The sequence below is a fragment of the Plectropomus leopardus genome, chromosome 12 (genome assembly GCF_008729295.1).
Source record: "Plectropomus leopardus isolate mb chromosome 12, YSFRI_Pleo_2.0, whole genome shotgun sequence".
Taxonomy (NCBI): Eukaryota; Metazoa; Chordata; class Actinopteri; order Perciformes; family Serranidae; genus Plectropomus; species Plectropomus leopardus.
In genome coordinates, this window is record NC_056474.1 from 15,628,450 (window position 1) to 15,655,114 (window position 26,665).

The 26,665-nt window shown below is 40.2% G+C and overlaps 2 protein-coding genes across 5 annotated transcripts; both read left to right on the forward strand.

The window, feature by feature from the left end:
• Positions 1-663: 663 nt before the first annotated feature.
• LOC121951504 (zonadhesin-like) lies at positions 664-20,572 on the forward strand. 4 transcript variants are annotated; one of them, XM_042497848.1, is made up of 33 exons: positions 664-893; positions 1,107-1,159; positions 1,322-1,390; positions 2,156-2,379; positions 2,469-2,541; positions 3,814-4,211; positions 6,771-7,329; positions 7,477-7,673; positions 7,758-8,147; positions 8,528-8,820; positions 9,379-9,644; positions 10,123-10,191; positions 10,373-10,510; positions 10,601-10,857; positions 10,949-11,033; positions 11,205-11,276; positions 11,480-11,614; positions 11,721-11,977; positions 12,082-12,166; positions 12,282-12,407; positions 12,533-12,670; positions 13,061-13,317; positions 13,445-13,529; positions 13,740-13,901; positions 14,034-14,171; positions 14,562-14,818; positions 14,979-15,063; positions 15,184-16,653; positions 17,038-17,246; positions 17,388-17,544; positions 17,640-18,052; positions 19,723-19,852; positions 19,985-20,572. In XM_042497848.1, exons 1-33 carry the CDS (start codon positions 817-819, stop codon positions 20,125-20,127), a joined length of 7,467 nt encoding a protein of 2,488 aa, XP_042353782.1. In that variant the 5' UTR covers positions 664-816; the 3' UTR covers positions 20,128-20,572. The 4 variants fall into 4 exon arrangements, with proteins under 4 accessions (XP_042353782.1, XP_042353783.1, XP_042353784.1 ...); XM_042497849.1 differs by lacking the exon at positions 10,123-10,191; XM_042497850.1 differs by lacking the exons at positions 12,082-12,166; positions 12,282-12,407; positions 12,533-12,670; positions 13,061-13,317.
• Positions 20,573-20,899: 327 nt separating this feature from the next.
• Positions 20,900-26,367, forward strand: LOC121952030 (cell wall protein DAN4-like). Its single transcript, XM_042498540.1, has 7 exons — positions 20,900-20,977; positions 22,600-22,620; positions 23,055-23,183; positions 23,740-24,573; positions 25,412-25,534; positions 25,614-25,696; positions 25,806-26,367. The coding sequence occupies exons 1-7, from the start codon at positions 20,920-20,922 to the stop codon at positions 25,878-25,880; spliced, it is 1,323 nt and encodes a 440-aa protein (XP_042354474.1). The 5' UTR covers positions 20,900-20,919; the 3' UTR covers positions 25,881-26,367.
• Positions 26,368-26,665: the final 298 nt, after the last annotated feature.

Sequence of the window (26,665 nt, forward strand, 5' to 3'; positions counted from 1 at the left end):
GCAGAAAGATCTGGGCGCTGATAAGAAGGAGGGGTTATCAGAATTGACGTACACCCACTACGCACATCGTTATGATAAAAACTTGGATGAAAATCGGAAGTATCCCTCTATGTGTGCGCAAGCATTAACACCACAATAGACTGTTGTCCAAAGGAAGGCCAGCAGAGGAGAGCAGCAACAATGCTGTAGCTTTTTTTATCATAGAGAAAGATTGACAATAGATTATGAATGTGTATGTTTTGATGATAATGATAAGCAGAAAAATACAACATAATGTTTCTGTCTTTTAACCTCTCTGTGCAATGTTTAGCTGCAGACTTTATCTTTGTCATATTACTTTTCTTCCATCAAAAAATGATCAATTTACTCAATCTGTCCTTTTTTTTTTTTGCCCTAACCAAGTTTAACATCTATTCAGTTGCTTGCTCAGTGCTTTTTATGACCCCGACCTTTCCTATCACTATTTGCCGTAACTGTGTTCGCTGCTGTCATCACTTGTAGAATACTTTCATGCCACCCACTCAGTCCAACCCCTTTGATGTCTTCCTGTCCACCACTCCTCTCTCTCCACCCACTGCCAAGGTTACCTGGACAGGTGGAGGGGCTATAAATGCTTAAAAAGCCACCGCTCTGTTCTGAGAACAACACAAGAGGGTCCACGCCTCTGTGCTGGCAGCTACAGGGTCCCATAAGCTGTGTTTCCACAGAGAGGCTCGACAACAGCAACTGCTCATCATTCATTCTTCAACTCATCAAAGAGGAAGAGAGTATTAGAAACGGGAGAGCAGCTGAGAGGCTGCCGTTAAGAGATCAGCCATGCTTGGAGGCATCCACACAGATTTGTTGGTCACAGTGACTCTACTCTTTCTAACTCAGACAGGGACTCAGTGCAGGTGAGTGTCGAGATAATTAAGCCTTTGACAGTCAATGTGACAGTTGATGTGTTATTTGAAATATTAGTATACTTGTATTTATTTAATTAATTGAAAAGTGAATGGGATTTTGATTTGTGGTAAGGTTTTGCTTTAAAGTCAATCACATTACTGTATATTAATTTATGGCAAAAAAATTGAAAGGAATCTGTAATGATTGTCTTCTTATTTCAGGGCTGAAAAAGACTTTTCATTCATTGCTTTACCCGATTGGAGGCCAAATGCAGGTATGACGTTTTACAAGTCTTGTAGATAATTACAACAATTGCTTGAATACAAATTTGTCACAACAGCAAGGGTTTAAATAAACAGATAAATACACAGAGATACATGCATACTGTACTTGATAATTAATTAACTTAATATAAACCCTTTCTTTTCTGTCCCAGAATATGTGTCACAGTGTTTCTACGACAGACACGACAATCTGATATGTGACTGGAGCCAACGCAAATCAGGTACAGATGATTTCTGCAAAATACCACATAATGGCTTTCACTAATCGAATTTAAAAATGAAATTGAAAGCCAAATATAGTCAACATCCTATGACACCGATATATTATATATATATATATATATATATATATATATATACATACAAACACACAAAGTTATCAGGTTACAGTTCAGTTAGAGTTCACTTTGACACAAAGAGATAACTTAACTGTAGTAACCTTTCATTTTGTCCCACCCCTTAGAAGGGGATTTGGGACATTGGTTCACAGTGCTGTTGTAATCTACAGGCAGGCTGTGAGTCAGTCTGTGCCCGATGCCGCGTATCACTAATTGATCTGAAGCAGGCTAATAATCTTTTATAGTCTGGTGTTCTCCCAGGGGCAATCAAAGTAGAGACTCTGCACTTACGGTTCAAATTTAGCACAAAAACACTCCAAACTGCTATTTTGCATTTAATGATAATTGCACCACAACAGATGTACTTCCTGTTTTATTACAATCACAAAGACAAGGAAATGGTTTGCTATTTCTGATGTGATTAAAGTCATGATACGACATAAAAGCTCATCCCGAAACCTGCATAGTTAAAAATATATTTCACTATTTATATTGTGTGATTCACAGAAAGGCGTGGTGATCGTCATTGACTTTTTAGAAAGTGTTAGCATTAGAACTATTTATAAAATAATCCAGTCACTTTCTATTATATGGATTATGTGGATCATCTGGTGTACGACATTTTCTTGTTGTCCTTTTCCCCTTCAGATGATTTTGTAGTGACTACTTTAGAGAGTGGCCCTCTGGGGCTGGAGGGCGAGGCCTGTCTGGAGTTCTGGTACACATTGCCAGTTGCAGCTAATGGGTCAGAACTTCGCGCTCTGCTGAAAAGCAGCACTGGTCTGAGAGAAATCTGGACTTCAGCTGTTCCCCTAAGGGATTCTTGGAGACAAGTGTTTGTCCCCTTAAACATCATGGAACCAGGGACCCAGGTAAAATTGTATTAAACCACATACCTATTATGAAACTGTAATTAAATATATTTGTTTATATTTAAATTGATAATCTGCTTTTCTATAAGGTTGTAATCGAAGCAGTGTCCAAGGAGGGACAGTTCACATTTAACCGGATAGGTGTAAACCGAGGCTCTTGTGGTAAATGTTCTTTTACTCTTGATGATAATCATTATGCAAGACATAAACCGTTACTGTCCTAAAACTTCCTAGATTACTGTCAGTGAAATTGAAAAATCTTTCTGTAGCTTGAAAATACAAAAAATGATTTAACTTTAAGACTTCAGAACTTTAAAGTCGGGAGTTTAATTCAGTGGAGCAGTAAGAAAGTTTCTCAATCCTTTGAGGAAGAAGTATCATGTACATGAATAAAAGGTTGGACAATTCAAATACTAACTTTGATTTATTTTTCAACCTGGACCCTATTTTCCTCTGTTTTAGTGTCTATATTACAAATGGGAACAACAGATTTTTAAATTGTTATGGTACTAAGTGAGAGCGCTGCAGACAGTGAAACAGGCTGTACTGTAACCACTCGTGGCAATTATGCACCGTAAATTTACATCCACCAGAAATACTTGTTTTTACCACTTGCCACTCAGATTTCTATTATAAGTGTCGGACAATATTATGAGAAGGATCCCTGCCCAGGTTAATTTTGTTTTAAAGCATAAGATCCTTTTTTTTCAATCAGAAACAGCTTTGAAATCATTATCACCACAACCACCAGATTCCATCTAAATTAACAGTGATTTTATCATTGTGAAACACACTTCATTCAGAGTTGACAGAAACAAAATAACACTAAACAAAATAACCTTGGTTTGTCTTAACATGGTTCAAACAATCACTAGCTCTGGTTTGGTTGGAGTAAATCCTTAATTCACCCAGTCACATGAGATAATATGCTGGCTCTAAACAGGCTAAAATTACTGTTTATTTTTGAGGAGTCTGGCGGGTTTGGTGATAGTGATTTTGGGGCTGTTTATGGTTACACGAAAAGGGATCTTACTCTTTTGCATATAAGTTTATCTCTGTGGGAATCCTTTCCATAATGTTGTCAGACACTCATAATAATCTGATCCTGTCAGAGACAAAAAACAAACACTTTTAGTGGACATACATTGACAGCGCCTATTTCTTCCAAGTGGTTACATTGCGGCCTGTTTCGTAGCTCCCGGCTGCAGTGTTGTCGCTCAATACTGGGCCAGTTTCAAAACTTGTTGTTCCCAATAGTAATTTTACATACAAAAGCATAACAAATAGGAAAACAGGAGCCAGGTTAAAAAAAAACACACTTTAAGAGGAGTCCATATAGTACTAACACTAATCATTATGTTACTAATTAGATATTCCTAGCCAGATGGTGTTGTGATTATACAGTGATTGTTTACTCAGTTGCATCTCCCACAGGACCCCAGTGTGAATCTAACACAGAGCTATGGACAGACGAATCCACCCGCTGCCTCTGTTCTGAAGGCCAGTTCTCCTGCTCTCCCTCTCAGTGCCCTAGAGGCCAAATCTGCGGTCCTCAAACAGGAAGCTCCAGTGGGATTTCCACCTCTGGGACGTGCACTATACACAGTCACACAGACTGCAGCACTTTTGATGGAGTGCTGTTCCGCTTCATGGCTCCCTGCACCTACACGCTGGCTAAAACCTGCTCACCCTCTGAGGCCCTGCCCATGTTCAGTGTGGAGGTAGTCAATGAGCAGATCTGGAACTCATCTCTGCCAACTGTTCAGCAGGTCGTTGTGGACTTGGAGAACTTCAGAGTGTCCCTGCTGAGAGGGCAGACGCACCGGGTTGTGGTGAGTGCACTTTAAAAGGATAGAAATTTAGGTAGGCACACTGTGATTCATTGGTGTATGTTGCATCTGCAAATATATGAGCAATTCTCCCCAAAAGCTAAAATGTCACGCGGTCATCCAAAGCTTTCCAGTTTTATCTTATCTTCATAAAAAATTATTGCTGAGCCTACATATCCAAAAAAGACTTATTTAATGTTTTTTTAGTTGCTGTAACCATCTGGCTATTTACTCATTTTTGGCACTCTAATACTAATTTATTTTCAGTTTACACACCTAAGTTGTTTACCGACAGCATGCAGTTTTATGCACAGTTTTGTATCGCAAGTATCGCATTAGAAAAGCTTTATGGGAATGTCAAAATCTGACAAAACTAGGGGCACCAGGTTGCTTACCTGGTAGAGCAGGCACCTAATGTGTTAAGGCTGTGTCCTTGCCAAAGTGCTTGCCAGTTCGACTCCAACCTGCAGCCTTTGCTGCATGTCATTTCCTCTCCCCCTTTCATGCTTAAGCTGCCCCATATACAACACATGTAAAAGCCAAAAAATAATTAAAAAAAAAAAAAAAAGACAAAACTTTCTCAACTGTGCAAAAAAAAAACAAAACTGCACTCACAGGGTGTTTCTGCTTTTGTCAAAAAAAAGAGTTGGGGGGATATGGTAGGGCTTGTGAAGCATTAATTCTGAGGTACCAAACATTAAACTCACATGACTGATCAGCTGTTTCCACTGTATAACCATCGTCCTGTAAATAAGAATTATTGCATTAATTTGTATTTTGTCTCCAAAAAGCAGATATCATGGCCAATACTAGCTGATATGAAAGAACAATTGAACTTTGCCCGATTAAAACAAATTCCAGAGGACTTCTCTCATCTTAGGATGCAAGGAGACTTGATTTATCTCCGGTCCGCATACCTCTACTTTTTCTACTGTGTTTACTGGGAGATCGAATTAGTGCCTGAAGTCTTGCCTATATCGCCAACATGAGATGAAACTACGCTTTATACAGGATATTTGCACCACATCAGTTGACTGAAGCACTTCTAATTCACTTTTTTGCGACATTTCAAAAGTTTGTCAATCTAAATTAATAAAAATATAACCGGTTTGACAACACACATTTGAGGGTAATGTAAGTATTTTACATCTGTTAAAAAAATACAGTAATCCTATCCCCCTAATGTCCTTTTCCATCAAAATAAGCGCGCGTATGCAGGTTTTCAAATGTGAGACAACCCAACAACAATATAAGATATAAGATATATATATAAGATATAACAAGAAATATACTGTGTTTTAACAAGTAGACAAGTATGCCTTTTTTGTTCTCTTTTTCCTGGTGTGATACGAATGATGTCATGGACAGGCTGGAAAACCGGTTATTAAACAGCAAAACGTAGCAGAAAGGCAAGTGAAAATGTTTCGGTAGTCTTTTTTTTATCTCTATTTATTTAATCTCCCTATCAAACTTAGTGCAGACTATATGTATGTATGTTTGTTGAGTGCCTCTAGTATGGAAATGGACAGTATTTTGTGGTGGCCCTTTATTGCATTGCGCAGGCAAAGGGGCTAAAATTAGCACATCCGCCCAGGTGTCCTATTTCCATCACTGCCAACTAAAGCTCATCTGAGTTAAAGTTGATAAAGACTCGTGACTACTGCCGTCATTTCACCCTGGAGTGAATGCTGACTGTAAAATTATCCAATAAATTAAAAAAAAACAAAAAACAGATGTTAGTGGGTGTTAGTGGGTTTTTTGTCCAGTGGAAAAGGGCCAGTCTGTCTGTGAAAGTACTATCTGTGCAACTTCATTTTTGTGGCACCTTGCCATTATGCTGTAATAAGTACTGAATTGAGCAGTTTCCATATCTACAGCCCATTCTACTGATAACTGAGATTATCGTAAGTGCAGAGTTTAGTGACGTAATGTCCTGGACTTATCTGCCTTATCAATTTCCAAAGATGTTTCTCTCTCCAGAATTCAGATTTTTATGAAAACTGTCAGATACAGTAAGTCCACACTGAAGATAGCTGGTAAAGAAGTCTAAGGGGCCGTACACATGCTGCATTTTTAACAGCCTAGAAAAGCGAGCTTGAGCACTGTGTGCTTCTCTTGATTCCAGATTTGTTTGTTTGTCATATGCAGGTTAACACACAGTCAGCAATGCAATGAAATATTATGGACATTAGCGTGCAGGCACGTTGCATCATAACGGCCATAAACATTATAACCCTCTCACCAGAAATCCTGAGTGCAGAGCAGATCTTGTTTCAGGTGTTTGTTAAGTGTGTATTGGGCCTAAAACATAGTCCGTGGGAGAGATGTTCAGGTTATCGCTGCATCAAAATAAGCAACTACTCCTACTGATATTTAAGGAAGAAAGGAAAGATATCTGCCAGCTGTGACTGGTTGTTCCTCATTACATGACATGCAGTGCACGCTGCTGCGTTCCAAAAGCTGTGTCTCAATTTGGGGGCTGCAGCCGTTGTGCCCTGAAAAATAGGCACTTGGAAACGCATGCATTTCACAACAGTGACTAAAACTTTCGCTGTTTTTCAGGTTAATGGTGTCTGGAAGACACTTCCACTGAGCCTCAGCACTGTCAACATTAAGAGCAACCCTGCTGCTGTTGAAGTGGAAACCAGTTTTGGCTTTTTGGTCACCTTTGACAATGCTGGTGCTGTCCATGTCAGGCTACCACCCACTTACTCTAATAAAGTCTGTGGCTTGTGTGGAAACTTCAACCACCTCAGAGGAGATGACTTCAGAAAGCCCGATGGAACAAATGCCCCAGATGCCACAGCTTTGGCCAAGAGCTGGCAGACTGGAGCAAACACCTCGTCCTGTGAAACCATTCTAGTACCTCATCAGTGTGACCCACTGGAAGAGGCCGAGTATGCCAGTGAGCTGTACTGTGGAGGTCTCCTCTCCAGCACAGGGCCCTTCGCTGGCTGCCTATCAGTCCTGGGGGCAGAGAGCTACTTCAGGGGCTGTGTAGTCGACATGTGCACTGCTCATGGTGACCCAGCAGCGCTATGTGAGACATTGCAGGTCTACGCAGATATCTGCCAGGAGGCTGGAGTCGCCATACCCACTTGGAGGAACTCTACATTCTGCCGTATGTTGCTTTATTGCTTCCTGCTTTTATTTCTCTCCCCCTATTTTCAAAATAAGGGAAATAGTAGCAAATAATGACTGCAATAACACAATGACAGTTAAGTTCATACCCTTGCATCTTTCCTCCCCTCTCTTGCGTCCCTCTTAGCCCTTCAGTGTGGTGATAACAGCCACTACAACTCATGTGCTGATGGTTGCCCCGAAGTTTGCTCCAGCCTGGATATAGTTGGCTCCTGTGGAAGCTGTGAGGAAAGATGCGACTGTGACTCTGGCTTCAAGTTCAGTGGGGGGAAGTGTGTCCCGGCAGAGGACTGTGGGTGCTGGTACAATGGAAATCACTATGAGGTAAGTCAACAGGGAACAATTTCATATTCACCTATTCACTTCTACTGTGTTAAAATTTATTCACCATCTCCCCTTTGCCTGCAGAAAGGAGCAACGTTCTCAGACGGAGAGTGTGTGCAGCAGTGCTGGTGCATGGGTAACAATGACGTGCAGTGTACCTCAATGCAATGTGCAAAGGATGAGGTTTGTAAGGTCCAGGATGGAGTCAAAGGCTGCTTCCCTTTCAAACCTGCCACCTGCAGCGTGTACGGTGATCCACATTACATCACCTTTGATGGGATGGCGTATGATTTTCAAGGGGGCTGCAGTTACACACTGATGACCACGTGCGGTGGACAAAGCTCGGTCCAATTCACTGTGATAGGACACAACATGCATCCCCCCCTTAACAACTTCACCCGGTCCAAGCTGGAAGCTGCGACCCTTCAGGTTGAGGATCTGTACCTCACCCTGAATCAGAGTGGAGAGGTCTATGTAAGCATGAATACTCCTCGCAATTCTCTTTTATAGCACATGAATGCATCACAGGCTGTTGTGCAAATCTGTCTCATGACCTGCTATCAACCTGCAATTGACCCATTTACTGGATCTAATGGCTTTGGTATCATCACACCCATGTTTATAGGGGTCAATTATTACTCTGTAACATGCCACTGAGGGAAGTAACTTGTTTGCCACAAAAGTCTTACAAAAATATACAAAGTAATTGCTAATTGTAAACCTATATGTGAATTTGCCCTGAGCAGCTAATTTTGGTTGCATCAACTATACCAATAGGGGAAAAGAGCATTTTAAATAAACTAAATTCTCATAAGAACAAAATCATTACAAATAATGTATTGTCCTCTCTTTAGGTGAAAAATAGCCGTGTCCATCTTCCCTATTCCACCAGTGGCTCTTACGGCTTAGTGTGGGTCTACCTGAAGAAAAAATACATTGTCTTGGAGACAAACTTTGGCCTCAGAATGACCACAGATGTGCAGAACAGACTCTTCCTGCAGGTGGATGAGCGCTACAAGTATGAACTCTGTGGACTGTGTGGCACCTACTCTGATCGCCAAGACGATGACTTCGTAGCACCAGCAGGCCAAAATGTCACTGGGCCATTTGAATTTGGTGACAGCTGGAGGGTGCCAGGCGATGATAAGTAAGCTATCCTACTATGAAGGGTATCTGCACACATTTTAGTACAAATTAAATAAGTGTTATGACTTTCTAATACCTCCAAAAGGGGAAAAACATATACAAATTAAACAGTAAATGAAAAGAAAAAAGTTTTTGTAAGCCATATAAGCAGTGAGGCACAAATAATATTTCCATCAGCTTCAGCTATACTTTGTGTCTAATGCTACTTAGCAAATGATAGCATGCTAACAACCTAAAGTGAGGTGCCGCACATGTACAAACAAGTACACAAAGCAATTGACACTTGCAGAAGTAGACATGTCAACAGTTAAGATATTGCTGCTGACTGCTGAGAATATTTCTGACCAGTTACACATGTCAGTCTATATGTTAATATTGCTACACTTCAGTTTACTGCATTGCACACCACCCAAGTCTGGTGGGAGCTAATATAAGCTAGTGGATCCACTAATTCAGCAAGTACGGCTTGTAACGCCTTTCCAACCCAACAGTGCTTGAAGAAGAATAATGAATACAAATATCTAAATCTCTATTTAATTGTCTAAACTTTCGCCTTTAGGTGTATTTCCCATCCAAATGATCCCAGAATCTGTGATTATAATGAGGAGGATGAGGCCTACAACGAGTGTTACACCCTGTTAGGGGATGCCTTTAAGCCCTGCCATGAATCCATTCACCCGAACATCTTCCTCAATAGTTGTGTGTATGACTACTGCGCCACAAATGGTGATCGACACACCCTCTGTGAGTCTCTCAAGTCCTATGCAGCAGCATGCCAGGTTGCAGGAGTGGACCTTCCCCACTGGCAGACGGACACAGCCTGTGGTGAGTGTTTGAGTCGGGCATGAGAATTATGATAATAGCATGGTGGATTTGTAGTATTATGATATCTAGTTGTGCCATTTTTTTAACAGTATTTCTAATAAATTCAAAAATTTGGTAATCTGTTTGCGCTTTAGATTGGATGAAGTCGTCCTGTTATTTGTCATGTATTTATTACCTAATGATTCTCTTTTCCAACAATATCTTCAACTCACTGCTACTTCTTTTCGTTGTTTGGATTATGGCACAGAGCCAGCCCACTGCATGAGCAAATTACAAAATACACCAATTCAATCGTTTCTTTTTTTTGTTTGTTTTTTTTTTTACTTTGTCATGAGCAAATTGGAGAAGATGGGTGGTTAAGATATGGACAGGGTTGCCTAACACAAATACCTCCTAGGGCGCCAAAAAAGCTAAGGTGGTGAACTCATTTCCTTTTTTTTGTTTCTTTGGCTTTTTGTTTTGTTGTCCCCCATTTCAGCTGAGTTCCCAACCACCGCAACACCACCAACATCTCCAACTCCTACAACACCAACACCAGATCAGACTTGTAAGGGCATTCATGGTTGGGAAGGTTTATTTGTTACTAGTTTGGACTGTCAGTGGCATAATCCAATAAAAAATTAATGATTTATTTTAAAATACAAATATATTCTCATGCTGTAATATTAATGTGAATAAAGAGCTCATAATACATATGATAGCCATCGTGTGTATATCATTTTTCTTAGTCTGTCCCATAAACTGCGACTTTGAAAAAAATCTATGTGGATGGGAGCAGCTCATACAGGACAGTTTTGATTGGACAAGATATTCAGGACCAACCCCAACAAGCTTAACCGGCCCAAACGAGGACCACACCACTGGAGGTAAAACCAAACATCAGGCCACATAATCACATCTGTTGTGTACCTGCATTTGTATTTCATAATTCATGTTTATCGTGCTATTTTCTTTAGCTGGGTTCTACATGTATATTGAGGGGGACAGTGCAACCCATGGAGATCCAGCTCGTCTGTGGAGCTCAATGTGCCATTATAATGGCCCACTCTGTCTGAACTTCTGGTACCATATGTATGGTTCGGCCACAGCGATGGCCCTTAATATCTACCTGCTTAAAGACAATAAAGCTATTAAGCTCTGGTCCATGATGAACAACCAGGGACCAGATTGGCATCGAGGAAACGTTGATATCATAGTGTCTGGTCCATTCCGAGTAAGTCCGACACTATATTCAGACAATAAATTGACCTAAAAGATTAATGTATTCTAATTCATGAAAGATGTTTTTCAATTGGCTCTTTCAGATCATAGTGGAGGGAATTCGAGGCTCTACTGGTCAATCAGATGTGGCCATCGATGACATTTCCATCCACTTTCGCTCATGCTCAGGTAAAATTTACCTCTAACTAAAAGGGAAATAAAACATTCTGAATCTGACTTAAGATATACTGTATCATAAAAGTATTTGGTGAAACAATTGAAATGGTGGAGTAACTTTCATCCCGAATGTCACCCAGATATTTCTGAGTTTAAACAAAGTCTATAATCACTTCTCTTTAGCTGGCTTCCCTGGCCTGATTGGTGGAACTCAGCTTCCTTCTATAACTGCAGAAGTCCTCCCCTCACACTCTGGTAAGTGCCTGGTGCCAGGAAGTTGTATTTTATGGGCCACTTGCTTTGCATCAGAAAGCTGAAGCGTGGTTACAAATTAACATTTATGTCTAGTGAATGAACAATTTCTAATGGTAATAGAAGTTAAAGATTGTCTAAATTTTTAGGAAGTTGCATAAGGGCCTCAGTACTTACATATTTTTTTGCAAATGTTTCCTTTATAGTCTGCAGTATGGACTGTAGCTTCGACCGCAGCCTTTGTAACTGGAATCAGATGATCACAGATGCTTTCGACTGGACATGGACAAGTGGTTCCACCCCCACTGCAATGACTGGGCCCTCTAGTGACCACACTGGAGGTAATAAAGTTTTTGTCTATGTAATATTATAAATACATAGTGGTAAGGAAAAATTCTTTCTCCCCATGGAAAGTGTCTCTGACAATCATTGCATTCCTCTTCTTAGATGGTCATTATCTTTACATCGAGGCCAGCAGTGTGACATACGGAGACACGGCTCGTCTCATCAGCTCTCAGTGTTCTTACTCTGGTCGTCAGTGTCTGCAGTTCTGGTACCACATGTACGGTTCAGCCGATACAATGGGCCTCCATGTCTACTTGTACCAGGACAGTTTTGCCAATCCTGTTTGGCGGAAGAAAAATGATCAAGGAAATATGTGGCGCCTGGCTCAGGTGGACATCACAACAACTGGACCTTTCCAGGTCAGACATCTCCCAGAAGATTTTCGATTGCCAAACAGTAATGGTATTATATCTAATGAAAGATCAATCTTGTACATGATATCAATACTGTTCTCCTATCTCAGATCATCATTGAGGGGCGCAGAGGCTCCAATGAAGAGTCCGATGTAGCAATTGACGATGTAAAGCTTTATAGAGGAAGATGCTCTGGTAAGAAATATGCCCAATGAACAAGTTCCTCTAAACCCTAAAGATTTGTTGCTTCTGTGTAGCATGATAATGTTTTAAATATCTGCAGGTATTAACCTATCTTAAATTGTTGTAGATCTGAGTGGTGTTGTGACAACAAATCCTCCAAGTGTCACTGTGCAAACCACTGCAGCCCCAGACCCTCCTCTGGTCAATGTTACTGTTATTGAAACTCCTGATGAAATACAACAACCGCACTCAGGTACAGTGCTAATTCCACAGCAGCTCATGTACACCCCTAGTGAATTTTCACTTTTCATTTTTTTCCACATCCAGTTTTTTTGTGATTTCTAGTTATCTAAATATATGTCTGACTTTTGTTTCCAGTATGCCACCTCGACTGTAATTTTGAACAAGATCTATGTCAGTGGAGTCAACTTCTTGCTGATGTTTTTGATTGGACAAGGCAGAGTGGCTCCACTCCTACGCTGATGACCGGGCCCTCTTCTGATCACACCATGGGAGGTAATTAGCCATCAGGCCAAGTAAACTTTGTGTAGAACTGACAGGAAAAACATAGAGCCACGGTCACACTTTGAACTGGGGAACGAACGTGTTGTTGCTTGCTTAAATAGTTCATCCTTATAAAACCACAACGGTAGACTGTCTGGCCAAGAGTTCCAGATATACTGTATGAAAACATTATTCCTTTAGCATCCTGAGCCAGTAAAGCCACAGCTTATAAATTAAGTAATTTTTAGTCTTTCTGTGTTTGAAAGACATTTGCATTGTCAACATTTAGCATCCAGTTTTAGCTGCAACTTGGCATCCCTTGAAATTCTAACATTATTGAAGAAAAGTTTCTAATATGCTATGCATTACTTGAACTTATCTTACTCTTCTGTCCTTAACCAGATGGCCACTATCTTTACATCGAAGCCAACAGTGCGTCACATGGAGACACGGCTCGTCTCATCAGCTCTCAGTGTTCTTACTCTGGTCGTCAGTGTCTGCAGTTCTGGTACCACATGTACGGTTCAGCCGATACAATGGGCCTCCATGTCTACTTGTACCAGGACAGTTTTGCCAATCCTGTTTGGCGGAAGAGAAATGATCAAGGAAATATGTGGCACCTGGCTCAGGTGGACATCACAACAACTGGACCTTTCCAGGTTAGACATTCTCTACCAGGCACTCAGATTATTTAAAGATTGTCAGCCAATGATGCTGTAATGATAAAATATTAACAATGGGAGACATCTTACAAAAGTAACAAATCAATTATGCTTGCTATCTCAGATCATCATTGAGGGGCGCAGAGGCTCAAATGAAAAGTCCGATGTTGCAATTGATGATATAAAGCTTTATCCTGGTCGATGCTCTGGTAAGAAACACGCACAATGAATAAGTACCTCTAAACCCTGTTAAAATGTGCTGCTTATCATAAGTCTGTACAGTTTGATAATGTTTTAAATATCTGCAGATATTAAGCTATCTTAAATTGTTGCAAGTCTGAGTGGTGTTGCGGCAACAAATCCTCCTAAACCTAACAGAAACACAGCTCATCTAAGTGTCACTGTGTAAACCACTGCAGCTCCAGAGCCTCCTCTGGTCAACGTTACTACTCAGCTACCTGATACAGCTCCGCCCCCTGTAGCAAATGCCACCATACCTCCCATAGTGGAAGCAACAACCAATTTCGTCAATAAGGACAATGTTACTGAAGCTGCTGATAACGGACAACCACCACACTCAGGTACAGTGCTAATCCCACAGCAGCCTTTACACACCCCTGGTGTTGGGATTTCCACATTTCATATTTTTCCACATCCATTTTTTTTTGTGATTTCTAGTTATCTATATATATATGCCTGACTTTTGTTTCCAGTCTGCCACCTCGACTGTAATTTTGAACAAGATCTATGTCAGTGGAGTCAACTTCTTGCTGATGTTTTTGATTGGACAAGGCAGAGTGGCTCCACTCCTACGCTGATGACCGGGCCTTCTTCTGATCACACCATGGGAGGTAATTAGCCGTCAGGCCAAGTAATCTTCGTGCAGAACTGACAGGAAAAACATAGAGCCACGGTCACACTTTGAACTGGGGAATGAACCTGTTGTTGGATGCTGATAAGTTCATCCTTACAAAACCAGAACAGTAGACTGTCTGACCAAGAGCTCCAAATATACTGTATTAAGATATCATTCTTTTAGCATCCGGAGCCAGTAGAGCTTCTGCTTATAAATTCAAGTCATTTTTAGTCTTTCTGTGTTTGAAAGACATTTGCATTGTCAACATTTAGCATCCAGTTTTAGCTGCAACTTGGCATCCCTTGAAATTCTAACATGATTGAAGAAAAGTTTCTAATATGCTATGCATTACTTGAACTTATCTTACTCTTCTGTCCTTAACCAGATGGCCACTATCTTTACATCGAAGCCAACAGTGCGTCACATGGAGACACGGCTCGTCTCATCAGCTCTGAGTGCTCTGACTCTGGTCGTCAGTGTCTGCAGTTCTGGTACCACATGTACGGTTCAGCCAATACAATGGGCCTCCATGTCTACTTGTACCAGGACAGATTTGCCAATCCTGTTTGGCGGAAGAGAAATGATCAAGGAAACATGTGGCACCTGGCTCAGGTGGACATCACAACAACTGGACCTTTCCAGGTTAGATGTATTTTCTCCTTGCCTGTCTAATGTGCAAAACAGAGAGAAACACCAATATTGTACTATCTGAAACAATAAATGAGAGTAATTGGACTAAATGAATCTCAGTGCTATAGAAGCCATGCAATGCTTTGATATTAACCCTTGCACTTTATTTTAGATCATATTTGAGGGGCGAAGAGGTTCCAACGATCAGTCTGATGTTGCCATAGATGACGTATCACTTCATCATGGGAAGTGCTCAGGTATTTTTGTCTTCCTAATGGCATTCAATTCAGGTCATACACACAATAAATGAAAATTAATGTGACTGACGTGAAATCTAGTTACTGACATGGCTAAACCAACAACCCCCACTCCAACAGCCTTGAATCCAGTTGCAACAGAAGCTCCAGGGCTTCCTCCAGCAACACCAACTTCATCAACAACCACCACCACAACAACTGACACCACCGCAACTGATGATGCACAAACCACTACAAAGCCAGCAACAACTGCAACCCCAAGAACTCCAAGTACTGATGCTCCAACAACAAAACCCCATCCACCAACAACAGAGCACCCAAGAACTGAGACTTCAGAGCAACCAGAACCTGAAGTTACAGACAGACCCCAAACAACAGCAAGACCAGAGCAACCAGCTACACCTAATGAACCTCAAACAACAGCTAAAACCCAAACCCAGACTACAGAAAGTCACAAGCCTACAGCTGGATCACAACTACCACCAACAGCTAATCCTGAATCTCCAACTGACAGTCATCCCGAGGCACAAACCACAGACAAACCACAACCACCAACTACAGCTAGACCACAACCTCCAACTGAAACTCAGCCACAAACAACTGTGAAACCACAACCACCAACTACCTTTACAACAACAACTGCCACAACAACAGCAGCTGCAACCGACTGTGATACACAAACCACTACAAAGCCTATTACTCAGCCACAGACAACAGTTAGACCACAACCACCAACCACAGCCAGACCACAACCTCCAACTACAGCCAGACCACAACCTCCCACTGAAAGTCAGCCACAGCCACAAACAACAGTTAGACCACAACCATCAACCACAGCCAGACCACAACCTCCTACTGAAAGTCAGCCACAGCCACAAACAACAGTTAGACCACAACCATCAACCACAGGCAGACCACAACCTCCGACTGAAAGTCAGCCACAAACAACCATTAAACCACAACCATCAACTACAGCCAGACCACAACCTCCAACTACAGCCAGACCACAACCTCCTACTGAAAGTCAGCCACAGCCACAAACAACAGTTGGACCACAACCATCAACCACAGCCACACCACAACCTCCGACTGAAAGTCAGCCACAAACAACAGTTAGACCACAACCATCAACCACAGCCAGACCACAACCTCCGACTGAAACTCAACCGCAGCCACAAACAACCATTAAACCACAACCATCAACTACAGCCAGACCACAACCTCCAACTACAGCCAGACCACAACCTCCTACTGAAAGTCAGCCACAGCCACAAACAACAGTTAGACCACAACCATCAACCACAGCCAGACCACAACCTCCTACTGAAAGTCAGCCACAGCCACAAACAACAGTTAGACCACAACCATCAACCACAGCCAGACCACAACCTCCGACTGAAACTCAACCGCAGCCACAAACAACCATTAAACCACAACCCCCGCCTACACTTAAACCCACAGCAGCTACATCACAATCTACAACAACCAATAAACCACATTCAACAACAATCAGACCTCAGCCAACAACTACAGATGTACCAGAATCGACAACAACAGCTAGACCAAAACCACCAACCACAACTGTACCAAGTAAGTTAGAAGTTTGTATTTCCTTATTAAGCTTGGGCAGCATCTTTTTCTTACCTTCCTGAAATTTCAATGGCGTATAAAGTATGTAACAGTATTGATGTGCGGCGCAACATACATGTAATACATCGTCAGTACAGCATCTCAGTATGAGTTTAACTGAAAAGGAGTGTTTGTATTTTTGGCAGTATTGAAAGTCATACCAGCAGGATTACTAAATACCTTGGTATACCATAATACCGTGATACCACCCAAGTCTTTTCCCTGTATAAAATACTGACTGGGTCCCCCATAATGTATAGCTTACTTTATATATTAGATGCCAGTGGCATAACTCACTGGTGAGCTAAGACGAAATACTCTTTCTCTCTCACTTTGTCTCTCTAGCACCCTCTTGCCCAGCGAACAGTCATTACACCACTTGTATGCCTGCCTGTAGTCCAACCTGCACCTTCCTAAATGGCCCGCCACACTGCAGAGATGATGATGGCTGTGTGCCAGGATGTGTATGCGATAAAGGCTTTGTGCATAAAAGGATGGTTTGTGTGCCTATCCAACAATGTGGATGTGTGGACAGGAATGGCACCAAACATCATGTGAGTGATAGAATGACTCTTCATCAATGAGACAACACAGCATCAAATCCTTACTTTCTAAAAGCCCAAGCATTATTGCAAAAAATGATGCATTTGGACATTGATGTCTTAGCAGTATAATGACTCTGTCTCTTTTGTCAGTTCAATGAAGTGTGGTACACCAACCACTGCAGTCAGAAATGTGAATGTGAAAGAGATGATGGCGTCGGGGAGATTGACTGCGAAGACCAAGATGAGTGTGATGGAAATGCTGTCTGTCTTCAAAATGAGGAGGGCGATTATTTCTGCCAGTCTACAGGTGCTACGAATGTCAACATTTGACTGTGATTTTTGAAAAACATGTTACATCTTGTTCAGTCATTTATGAATTGCTGTACACTTGTTGCTCCAAAGGCTTCAGTGAGTGCACCATCAGAGGAGACCCTGAGTACAGAACCTTCGATAAAATGAAGCATGACTTCGAGGGTGAGCACTCATATGTACTGGTCTGGACCAACAACTTGCCAAATAAGCTTCCACACGTCTACATTGAGGGCATCAATGGTGTACATGATGACGATGATGATGATGATGATGATGATGATGATAGTCACCATCATGATGACAGCAGCAGTGAAGAAGACCACAGTCGCAGAGTCAGGGATGAAGATGAAGATAATGATGATGATGATGATGATGATGATGATGATGATGATGAAAAACATGATGACACCAGCGAAGAGCATGATGAACACCACAGATTAAGAGAGCTTAAGATCAGAGTGTACAATCACACCGTGGAGTTCAAGAGGCGTCGAAGGCTGGTCGTAAGTATCAGGGGCATTTTTAACAACACACATCCTCTACCTTATTTTCCTGTGGCTCCTTTTCAGCAGACACACTATGGTGTTCATGGGATAATATCATTATATCTTTGCCCACCCACAGGCATTTATGAAAGCACTGAGGGAAATAACCAGCACTGCCTCATATTTTCTCTGTGAGGTGTTACGACAGCAGTGAGGCAGATGATGTGTGCTAAATTATGCTCTGTCATATGTTATTTCCCTGTTGGCCCTTTACACGTGTTTGTGTGTTTATGAGAGCAAGAGAGGCAGAGAGAGAGAGCATGTTAAAAAGCTGCAATACTGACATTTTTTTTCAGGGGTCAGACTTCATTATGTCTGAGCAGTCTGAGATATGTCATTTTAAGGCCTGCCCACAGTATATTATATTTAACATCAAAGAAGCTTGAACATATTTTTGAAATTGCTATACCTTAGGGTATTTTTTTCCAAATTTTAATAATGTTCTGCATAATTATTTGTTTAAAGAAGTCAAATACATAATAAAAAAATATATTTTTTTAAAAACTGACTTTACCAAGGTCACAGTTATTTTCAGAAAAATTGAAAAAATATGCTTTTAATATTACCACTAGAACATCACCTTTTAACAACATTTGAGAATTTTAAATATAGACAAAGCTAGACCAAGAGTCTACAGCCATGCTAGCAGCCCTGTAGGGTTGCATTAACTAGGGAATCTAGTTGTGTAAAAATGCTGCTGTTCTCACTGTCACTTTTCCCCTGCTGTCCAAACACAGTGGAGGGGTAGGACAAATAGCCTTCCTAAAATACAAACCGTCAAATCTTTCCAGTACAACTGCTAAACAACAACAAAGATGGAAGAGAAATATCTTAATATAATGTAGGGTGTATATTAATATATATTTCCTAACTCAAAATCTCATGAACCCACATTGACCAGTACTTGTGTTCAAGCACACTTTCAGGGATAATTGTTAAAATTTAAATGTTTTATTGAAGAAGCGATGTTTAAGTACATGGGATTTATTGTTTTAGTTTTTTATTGTGTCATTGAATTGGGTGTCAAGAATCTCACTGGAATTTCACTGGCACTGGTATTGACTACTAAAGTTTTAGTATCGTGACATGGCTAGTACCAACGCACAGTGGACGTTTTTGCTAAATGCTAAAATAAGCATGCTGATATGCTGATGCCGAAAAGGTAGAACATTTACCAGGTTCCCCATCTTATTGCGCCAGTTAGTACTAAACTCAGCTTAAGTCCAGCTGAGGCTTAGTTTTGCATCTATTTGGCTGGAAACGAAAAAATTTTGATTTTGATCCTCCTCATCCTGACTGAGACAGGAATGCCTTTACCAAATTCCATAAAGATTCACTGAATTACTATGGAGACAATTAGTCATAATAAAAGCAGAAAAAAATATCAGCCTTGTGATGGTGCAAAAGGAAAAGTCAGGGGATGATCCAAGTCAGTATGATTGATCTTGTGTGAACCGTGAATATGTTATTTCAGTCTGAACAGCAAACAAACAGCATGGATAAAACTGTATGTTTCACAAATCCCTGCACAAAATATACATACAAAAAAAAACATGCGATCAGACAAGTCTAGTTAAATATGATAAATTCCATCGCACTGACACATTCTCTTCTATGTCTCCCTCCAGGTGGACGGAAGGAGAACTAATACTCCCACCTCACCAACTGCTGGTCTGAAAATCTGGGCGCACTCCTCTCGCATCTACCTGAAGACTGACTTTGGTCTCTTAGTGGAGTTTGATGGACACAGTAAAGCAGGTAACTACTCTTCACCTCCATTAACAGGTTGAATAGAATTAGCGGTGTTCCTGGAATTCGTAGGATTCATTCTCTGAGAGACATTTATGCAATACATCAAGTGAAATTGTGTATTTGATGTTTTTCCTGCAGAGATCACTCTACCTCGCATATATAAAAGGAAAGTGGGAGGTCTGTGTGGGAACTTTGACGGCCAAAAGTGGAATGACTTTATGAAGCCCGATGGTACCAGGGCCAGGAACGTTCAGGAGTTTGGAGAGAGCTGGAGAGTGTGACGGACGATCACACGGATGTAAGGAAGAGACATGGCACTGCGAAGGTTTTGACCACTAGTAGAAATATCACTGTGGCAGTTTACAAAAAAACTCCACGCTGATTACATATGTCACTTTAGAAGATAAGAAAAGACTGAATTAATGCTGATTTATTTTTTTCTTTAACTGAGCATAAGCTGCCAAATATGACTAAGCCTGAATTTTCTTTAATTCCAGCTCTTAGGGGCAATAAATACAAAACAATGACAACTTTCTGCTGATTTACACAGTAAAGTGTATCATCTACATATATCAAAGTGCATCATAGTCTCATATCAATGTCTCTTTTTAAAAGACATGTTTGTACTCTATTTATTCAAAGGTGATGTTCTTACAGCTGTACTATTTGTCACTATCCTATGTTCTGTTGGAAAGCAACTCTACGTGCAATAAATGATTATAAAAATGTCGCTTGCACTTGGTCATAATGTGTATTTGAATGTCAGTGCATTGGTAGATCTTCTGTTAAATCACTGCTGTTCTCATAAACATGCACTGGTGCGTTTGGGTCACCATCAGCCATCAGTCTAGTCTTCCTGTCTGAAGCGGAGCCATCACTGCATTCTTGACATATCTACAGTCTGACTGCGCTCTAATCATTACAGAAAGAAAAAAAATCATTACAGAACTTCCGTAACATGATATTACTCTCAGTAGACAAGGTTGCTGTCTTTCTCAGGCAGACAACAGGACTATACTTGTCAGGAGTGTACCTGTACAAATAAGTCTTACATTTGGCAGCCACACACAGGCATGGATGGGTTTGCATTGTGCTTTGTTCTCCTGCTGAGGTTGCTACTTCTGTATAATGGTGAGTGAAATATTATCACACTTAACAGTTTACAAAATTAAAGTCATGACATAATTATCTAATAATACACAATTAACAATTTAAGATACACAGTTAGAGTGAGGTTGATTAATAATTGCATAACTAGCTATCTTTATTCTATTGTTCTTTGACCTGATTGTGAAAAGCATCTATTGCCAAATGATTAAATAATTCAAATACTACATGACTAAGCAGATTACTCTCAAAAAATTATGGTAAATAATAATTTAATGGGCCTCACAAGTGCAGCTCCTGCTGGATCTGGTCGATGTCCTTGAGTGCTAAGTTTTATTTTTAGCTGAATCTCTGACTCGGTTTATAGGTCATAAGCAATTAAAGTAGTAAGTAAACAGCATCCACCTGTTATATTACATGCTGGTGAGAGGTCATTTATCAGTGCTAATTGTAGTGACCTCAGTCTGAAAATAAACCTTACAAATAGGCTTAAGAATAACAAATTACTCATCCAGTTTTTATTGAGGTTAAGAAAAGACACTTAATTGTGTGAAAGTCTTATGTAAAGGTTTGGTGTAGACTTGATAATGGTAAGTGACACGATTATTGGGAAAACTGTTATTTATACAGTGACAAATTAAAGAAAAGGCCTGAATATATGTTGCATAAAATGTCAATTACAACCCTTTCTTTGACTAAGAAAAAAAAGTACAAAAGACAAAGGAGTAATTTCTTTAAAAAGTATTAGACTTTTGAAGAGCCTGTTATGATCTTCTGTCAAACCTGAAAATACACTGTTTCCTATCTGTTGTAACTGATCTCATCTAATCTTACAGGAAAGACCAAAAAAACATTAATGCCACTGACAACCATCTCAGTTTTCTTTTCTTTCATCCCAAGCAAATGTTTAAGTTAATCCTTTTATACATTTATTACAATCAAGTCAGTCAAGATATTTTCAAGTGTTTTTTTTTTCTTCCTTTAGGCATGAAAAAAAACATGCATTCCCTCCCATTTTTCTATTTTTTACTGCATTTAACACACACACACACACAGACACACACCTTTTGTTAGAGTGAATTTTTTTTTCAGTCAACATTTCCTACAAAAAAAATCAATCCATTTTGTCAAACTAATGTCTTTATTATAAAAAATGCAGTAATTCTAATAAAGTAGCACAACTGATGTAAAGCCAAAAAAAAGTTACTGGTGAGGTACTTTCAAGAATAAAGTTGCAGCAATTGTACCGATTGTAGATGGAATACAGCCAGTGAAGCATGATGTAGTTATCATGACAATAATTATGTGAACAAATGATTAGCCACAATTTCCTCCTGACATAAAATCAATACTTAGAAATTTTGACAACTGTGTGACTCCTTACTTATTACTTAATGCCACCAAATTGTATTTACTTTCAGGGTGTCTTATGACAGCTATGGATGCAATGTATGGCATGACACAACAGGGTCTATTGTAGTGGCTAATGTGCAACTAGCATCAAACCCCACACATTTACAAGAAAATGGCTTTTTTAATGGCTTTCACTAGCAACCAGTGTGTAAAAAAAAAAACTTTTAAATGCTGTTTATCCTGCATTACCATGGAATGACATGTCACTGTCCCTTTCATTTTGTTTTTTTCAGCTCAGCCAGCAGTGCCAACAGGTAACATTCACAACACCACCTCATACACTGTGCTTCCTGCTCACATTCCTCCAGTGCAACATATTTTACCTTCCAACTCAGCCCCACAAAAATCAGACACGTCCCTTTTATGTTTCTCAGTTGCATCCACACAAGATGCATCAAACTCTCATTCTGACTGAGTGATCTTTTCCAACCTTTCCTTGGGCTCTAACAGCTCCACCAGGCAGCCACAAAATATCTTACAGACCTTCAATCTAGAGGCCCTAAGCTACAACTACTACTACCATCATATCTGCACTACTTGCTCGAGCACAAGCTGTGCTACTAGTCATCCACTTTGCTGCTGTTTGTTACAGTCTGACAATCATGATTTTTTTAAGGCACCGTGGTGATCTTGAAACAACGCAGTGAAATTACAGTAATTGCTTACAGTTGTGCTGTGTGTGCTCCAGGCTGTGCACGTCCACCTGTGCTGTGTTGTCCCGGTCAAAACTCCAACTGTTTCAGGGGCTGTTTCTGTGACGAGGCCTGTGTGACATTCAATGACTGCTGTTCTGACTACAGGTCAACCTGCACACAAGGTAAGTGAAGCACACTACCAACTGAAATAAGATTAAGATATTACGATTTTTAACAAAAGTGCTAAAAGGTAAGCTAAAGCCAAATCAGAGACGTGAGCATTTTTGATTATTTTGTAACGGTTTTATAGTTGAGTGTCATAACTGTCTTTAACCTTGATATCTTACTTTTGTGTCTTTTTGTCGTTTTTATGGTAGCTGTATGTTGTAATTCTATGCTACATTGATGTAAATATTGTATATATTTATATTTAAATATTTTCTCCTTTTTTACCATAATTGTTACTGTATGCAAACTAAGCAACTATGCTAACAAAGGACAGGAGTGAGAAACTTGCAACAGCTATTATATCTATATGTGAAACATCAGTTACTGCAGCTTGTGTGTAACAGGCTGACGTTATACTATGTTGATTTGCATTGTCTTGAGCAAATAAACTATATAAATAATTAAATGAATAAACACGAAAAAACAGAAAGTGATTTTGGCATGTCAGTTTAGGAATTGAGACTGAGATGAGGTTATATTTATTGTGCAAATATTTCTTCTTGATTGCAGATTTTCCCACTGAGCTCCCAAGCACAGCCAGCACAACAAGCAGCAGTACTTCAACTACACTGGCAAATGATGTCACAACTTTCTCATCCGCAGTTTCGTCAGCAAGAATACTCAGTTCAACATCTGCACTTTTAAATATGAGCTTAACCTCAGCCTCCATGGGATCTACTACTACAGGGATCAGCCAAACAAGCAGCAGTACATCAGCACAAGTAGATAACAGTACGACTTTGTCACCCGATATAACGACAGCACCCAGCACAACAGACGACACTGCGGCATCCACACTGGTTGAAGTGAATGCAACTTCAGCATCTACAGTCTCTGATACTGCAGCAACCAGACAAATCAACAGCAGTACATCTACAACAGCAGCACCCATCACAGCAAACAGCAGTACTCCCACGATGCTTGCAATTACCAGCACAACTTTAGCACCCACAGTCACTGATGTTAGCACAACAAACAGTAGCACATCTACACCAGTAGATGACAGCACAACATCCTCTACAGACTCTATTTCTCCAGGACCCACAACTTACAGCAGTACTCCGTCAACACTGGCAATTGTCAGCACATCTTTAGCACCCACAGCCTCCGACACAGCACAAACAAGCACAAGTAAAAGCAGTACATCCACAATGACAGAAATCTCGCTATCTTCATCATCTGCTGTCTCTTCGACAACAGCACCCAGTACTGCATCATCAGATGTGAGCACAAACTCAGTGTCCACAGTTTCTGGTACAACAACAACCATTCAAAAAAGCACCAGTGCATCTACACAACTAGATGGCCTCACAACCTCAGCATCCACAGTCTCCACAGCTAAAGGTTGGTCATTATGATCTCTGCGGAAGCAATTTAAAAAAAAAAAAAATCACATTTGAACAAGTACATTTTACATATTTATGTCATCTTTGAAAATGTAGCAATCCGTATTTTGTCTCTCCAGGATTTGGTAGGTTGAAATACATGATTTTACAGCAGCTTTTCTAAAAAAAAAATTGTGATACATGTTACAATGTTCACAGGCGTTTATTTGCAATGAAATTGCGGTGGCAAGTGAAAAGTGCAAAAATTGGACTCTGAGTTCATTACTATGAGCATTTGGTGTTTCCCACAGAATTAGAATATATTTGGTGGGAATCAGGGGGCCATGGTGGGGGCATCAACAGCTATTTGCCAACAATTACTGTGGTTAACATCCAGCACCAAGCTGTTAACACCGATATCAAAGCCGCCCGACTCTGTTGTTAAACTTGCCAATACCATAGGGTAACGTTAGTTATTTGATGTTAATAGTTTGCCCTGTCACACTGTGTGTGAGCAAATCATTGTGCTGTGCGCAGCTCTACAATTAAATGAGATTTTCCCCATTTTAAGTAGTAAAATTTGCAGTAAATGTGATTGTGATGATTGCACAAAAAAATTGCAAGGTTGCACAGAAATCACAGAGTTTGGCTGAATCTGCATTATTTGTTGCATTTCCAACATTGCTACAAACTGGAGGGACTGACATTATTATTATTATATTATTATTTATAAAGCTCTCTAATCTTATTTCATCTTTTGTCAAAACTGATTTTTTTTTAATTGCTTACAATGATGCTCAGTTAGCATTTCACCTCCTTTGGCATGCACACTAATAGTTCCCTTGTCCTGACAACAGGGACAACTCTGAAAGAAACAAGTACATCTCCGGATACCAGTAGTGTCACATCTTCACCAGCAGATGGGAGCAAACTTGGAGAGTCCAACAAAATCTCAGATTCCACCACAAGCTCAAGTAAAGGTAAAGTCAGTCACAAGGACTTGTGTGCTTCAGTTATGTCGTTTGACTTACATTTTTATTTGAACTTTTCCTTCTACAGATGCCCAAATAGTGACTGTTCACCTAAAGATATCTGTTTTATCCCGGAATGAGGAAAATACGATTTTAGAGGCTTTGTCTGATGTAAGTAGCTACAAACAAACTTTTCCATATAGTTATCAGAAAAAAATAATAACAATAATATACGCACCTCTGTCGCTAACCTAATTAGCGAGTCTTCTCGCTTTCACAGTTTGTGTCCCAGAGCCTTTTCCAGCAGAACTGTGAGGGCTGCACTGCGACGATCAGACACATCAAGCCCACCTAAGAAAGGACCTGGCTGCAGCTGCACTGTGACAACAGGCCTCACAACTCTTGGAAACAACACAAATATATGTTCAAACTAATTAAGCTATTAAAGATGTAATGTAGTAATCTGTAACGCCTTGGGTGTTAAAATGACTTACAACCACATAATCTATCTGTTGAGCGTTAACCTTAGAGCAGGCAGAGCAGCCAGGAGCAGATCGAGGTAGTGCTGTTTGGCAAGAAAGGGTGTGTAAGTGGTATTTCCTCACTTCAACGGAAGATGATGAGCCAAAAGTTTAATTATGCTGGCAGTGGTGGTTCTGGCCCATTTAAACCACAGGGGCCAGTTAAATTAGCTCTGAAACTAAGAGCTCATTTAGGCAACGGGGTGGTTCAGAAGCCAAATCAGCAGGTCATTATAGTATAGGTTATAACAGCGGGTTATTTCAACAACAAAAGTTAGCAAATTCAGATTTGTGGTGCTGTGCCATTGTAGTGCAAAGTAAGTAAATAAATAAATAAAAACAGGACTGCAGCTTCATTATCAATAAAATTGTTGATAATTTTCCTGATTAGTCATTTGGTTTAAAAAGTAGTAACATTCATTGCATTTCCTCTAAGCTAAGGTGATATTTTTGTTTAAACAACAATCCAATTAAATAGTTCATGTTCAGATAAAAGGTTTAGAGTGTATGATTTAGAAGGATATTTTGGCTGAAATTGAATATAAAATTCATAACTAAGTTTTCATCTGTGTTCAATCACCTGAAACCAAAAAGTGTTGTTTTCTATACCTTACAATGA